We start from the raw sequence: 3,314 nt of genomic DNA on the forward strand, positions 1-3,314 counted from the left end.
AGATAGTCTGTGTTCTCCTCTTCCTCCTCACGCTCCTCTTCCTCGTTTTCAGAGCCGTCCTGAACACGTGCACAACCACACACAGCTGATTAAACGATGCACAAATGAGAAATGCATCCTCATCTGTCTCTGAACACTCTCAGGTGAAATCTCAAATTAACTCAATGCTTTATTTCAAGCGCATTTATCATAAAACAACAGAAAAAAAACAACAAAACAGAATAGCTCATTTTTGATATATAGAGATACTTACTACTTTTAATATATATATATGTATGAAATGTATGTTTTATTTATAAATTAACAGGTGCTTTAATTAAAACACATCTTTATTTTATTTAAATGAATGTTAAATCAATTTAGAATGCATAAAATGTGAATTTGAATATAGTATATATATATATATATATATATATATATATATTATTACATTTTATAGATTATGCAAAGTTATAAATTTTCTATATAATATATTGGTATTTAATAAAAATGTTTTATTTAAATTAATATTAATACAATAATTTGAAATGAAAAACATTTATAGGCAGTTATAAATGCTGGTGTGTGTGTGTGTGTGTTATTGCTCTCATCAGTAAACTGAGCTGTGAGAGAGGAGGCGGGGTTTACAGCTGTCAATCACACGTCTGAGAACAGTCACCTCCTCCTCAGGTTCATTCATCTCGCTCTCGTTCCCAGACTGCTCCTCGGTCTCCGCTCCTCGCTCGTCTTCGTCATCATCATCCTCCTCCTCCAGAGACTCGTTCTCGCCCATGGAACTGGAGGAGCGGCCGTCTTTCTCCAGACCTGGACACACACACACACACACACACACGACAGCATTCCTGAAGAGCTATTCTTTGTCTGAGCTGCTGTATCACTGAGACTCTTACACTCGCTGCAGGAATGTGTGTCTTTCTCTCAGCACACGCCAGAGACTGAGCGCATTAAACAAAGCTGTGTCTGTGTGAGGAATGCTGCTCGACGGGGAGAGCAGAACAACTAGAACAACCACTGCACACACACACACACCCAGTTTGACGAGGAACTCTCTCTCCAGCTGTGTGACCTGAGCACAGGCCTCATCCAGAGACGAGCACAGCTTCATTTTGGGCCGCAGCAGCTCCAGTGTGTCTGTGATCATGTACTCGATGTCGATGGGGAACGGCTGATCTTTAGTCCACACGTCCAGACTCTTCTTCCACCAGACGTACCTCTGAAACACACACACACACACACACACTGTGCTCAACACCATTTATATAGTCTGGAATAAATAAAAAATACATATGTTTTGAAAGAAGTCTCTTCTGCTCATCAAGGCTGCATTCATCTGATCAAAAATACAGAAAAAAACTATTTTAGTGAAATGTTGTTACTATTTTAAATAGCTGTGAATCTGTGTTAAAGTGTAATTTATTTCTGTGATGCTCCGCTGTATTTTCAGCATCATTCCTCCAGTCTCAGGGTCACATGATCTTCAGAAATCATTATGATTTATCTAGAAACATGTCTGATAATTTGCAATGTTGAAATACAGTAGTGCTACTTTATTTTTTTGTTAAAAAAAAAAAAAAAAAGATTCATCAAGGACACATTCAATTGATCAAAAGTGACTTTAAAGACATTTATAATGTTGAAAAAAAAATTTTTTTCAAATAATTATAGTTCTATCGAACTTTATATTTATCAAAGAATCCTGAAAAATAAAATGTATCAGTTTCCACGAAAATATGAAGCAGCAAAAAACCTTAACGCTGGTAATAAGAACCATTATTAATAACAGCATTATTAATTAAGCAGCTAATGAATAGATAAAAATTGAAATATAAATTGTACAAAAACACATACATATTTAGACAATCTTGTATTATATAATATAATTTATATTAATAATTAATTTTTTTTAAAAATGTTTTTAAAATGATTTCATTATGATGGAATTTAATTATCCCTGAAATTCAAGTATGAACAACTAGAATTTGGAGCTCAGAATGATGCCAACCTTTATTATTTGATTCTATTGACAGCCCAGGTTTTTCCACCAATCACAGGAGACGTGTCACACGCTCATCTGTCTGTGATTGGCTGGTCCTCACCTGGAAGTAAACGAGGAAGCAGTCGAGCTTCTTCTTGCTGGAGCCGCGGTCGAAGTACTGTCCGCAGGTGTCCAGCAGGGTGCAGACCAAGCGGATGCGGAACAGGTGCTCGGGGGGGTCCAGCGGGCTCGGAGAACCGTCTGTGTTCACGCCGAACGAGATGAAGGAGAAAAGCGTGCGGAAGACGACGGCAGACTCCACCATACGGTAGTTATACAGCTCGCCCAGAAACTTAGCGCTGCTGATCCGCCGCTGGTTAAACTTGGGCTGGTTCACCTGAGAACCAAACACATCAACACAAACATCTCTGCATTATACCGCACAGTAAGCTGCTGTTCAATACAGTCAGTTCTGTTATTATAACTGCACTGGAGTAGAAATAATGCAGTCAAGTAATGTCTTGTAAACACACACACACACACACACACACACACACACAGACCTCCATGCCGAGGCGGATGTCCTCCAGCAGGCCGTCCACCACATGAATGCCCACGTCCTCCTGATACGACACCAGTCCAGCCAGCAGGTTGGCCACGCAGTGGATGCTGTTGTACTTGACGTTCCAGATGTTGATCAAACAGCAGATCAGATAACTCTTCTCATCAGCATCATGCCACGGCAGCTTCCTCATCTGCCTCAACACCTACACACACACACACACACACACACACACACACACACACACACACACACACAGAGACACACACAGAGACACACAAACACACACACACACACACACACACAGAGACACACACAGAGACACACACACACACACACACACACACATACACACACACACACACACACACAGAGAGAGACACACACACACACACACACACACACACACACAGAGAGAGACACACACACACACACAGACACACATACACACACACACACACACACACACACACACACACACACACACACACACACACACACACACAGAGACACACACAGAGACACACACACACACACACACACAAACACAGACACACACATACACACACACACAGAGAGACACACACACACACACACACACATACACATACACACACACAGAGAGACACACACACACACACACACAGACACACACACACACACACACACACACACAGAGACACACACACACACACAGACACACACACACACACACACACAGAGAGAGAGACAGAGACACACACACACAGAGACACACACACACACACACACACACAC

General features: G+C 41.0%; 1 protein-coding gene across 1 annotated transcript in view; it reads right to left on the reverse strand.

Annotated features, from left to right (window-relative positions):
* The window catches only part of LOC132137520 (regulator of nonsense transcripts 2-like), a gene marked incomplete at its 3' end in the record, with an annotated part of 7,001 nt that extends 4,193 nt beyond the window's left edge, over window positions 1–2,808 (reverse strand). Inside the window, exons 1-5 of the mRNA XM_059547554.1 lie at window positions 2,539–2,808; window positions 2,097–2,372; window positions 1,030–1,213; window positions 659–804; window positions 1–59 (exon numbers count right to left, since the gene is read on the reverse strand). The exon at window positions 1–59 is cut by the window's left edge and continues 43 nt beyond it. Of these exons, the coding sequence (XP_059403537.1) occupies window positions 1–59; window positions 659–804; window positions 1,030–1,213; window positions 2,097–2,372; window positions 2,539–2,730 (857 nt within the window). The remainder of the gene's footprint in view (window positions 60–658; window positions 805–1,029; window positions 1,214–2,096; window positions 2,373–2,538) is intronic.
* Window positions 2,809–3,314: the final 506 nt, after the last annotated feature.

Source organism: Carassius carassius, unplaced genomic scaffold (assembly GCF_963082965.1).
Source record: "Carassius carassius unplaced genomic scaffold, fCarCar2.1 SCAFFOLD_202, whole genome shotgun sequence".
In the NCBI taxonomy this organism is placed as follows: Eukaryota; Metazoa; Chordata; class Actinopteri; order Cypriniformes; family Cyprinidae; genus Carassius; species Carassius carassius.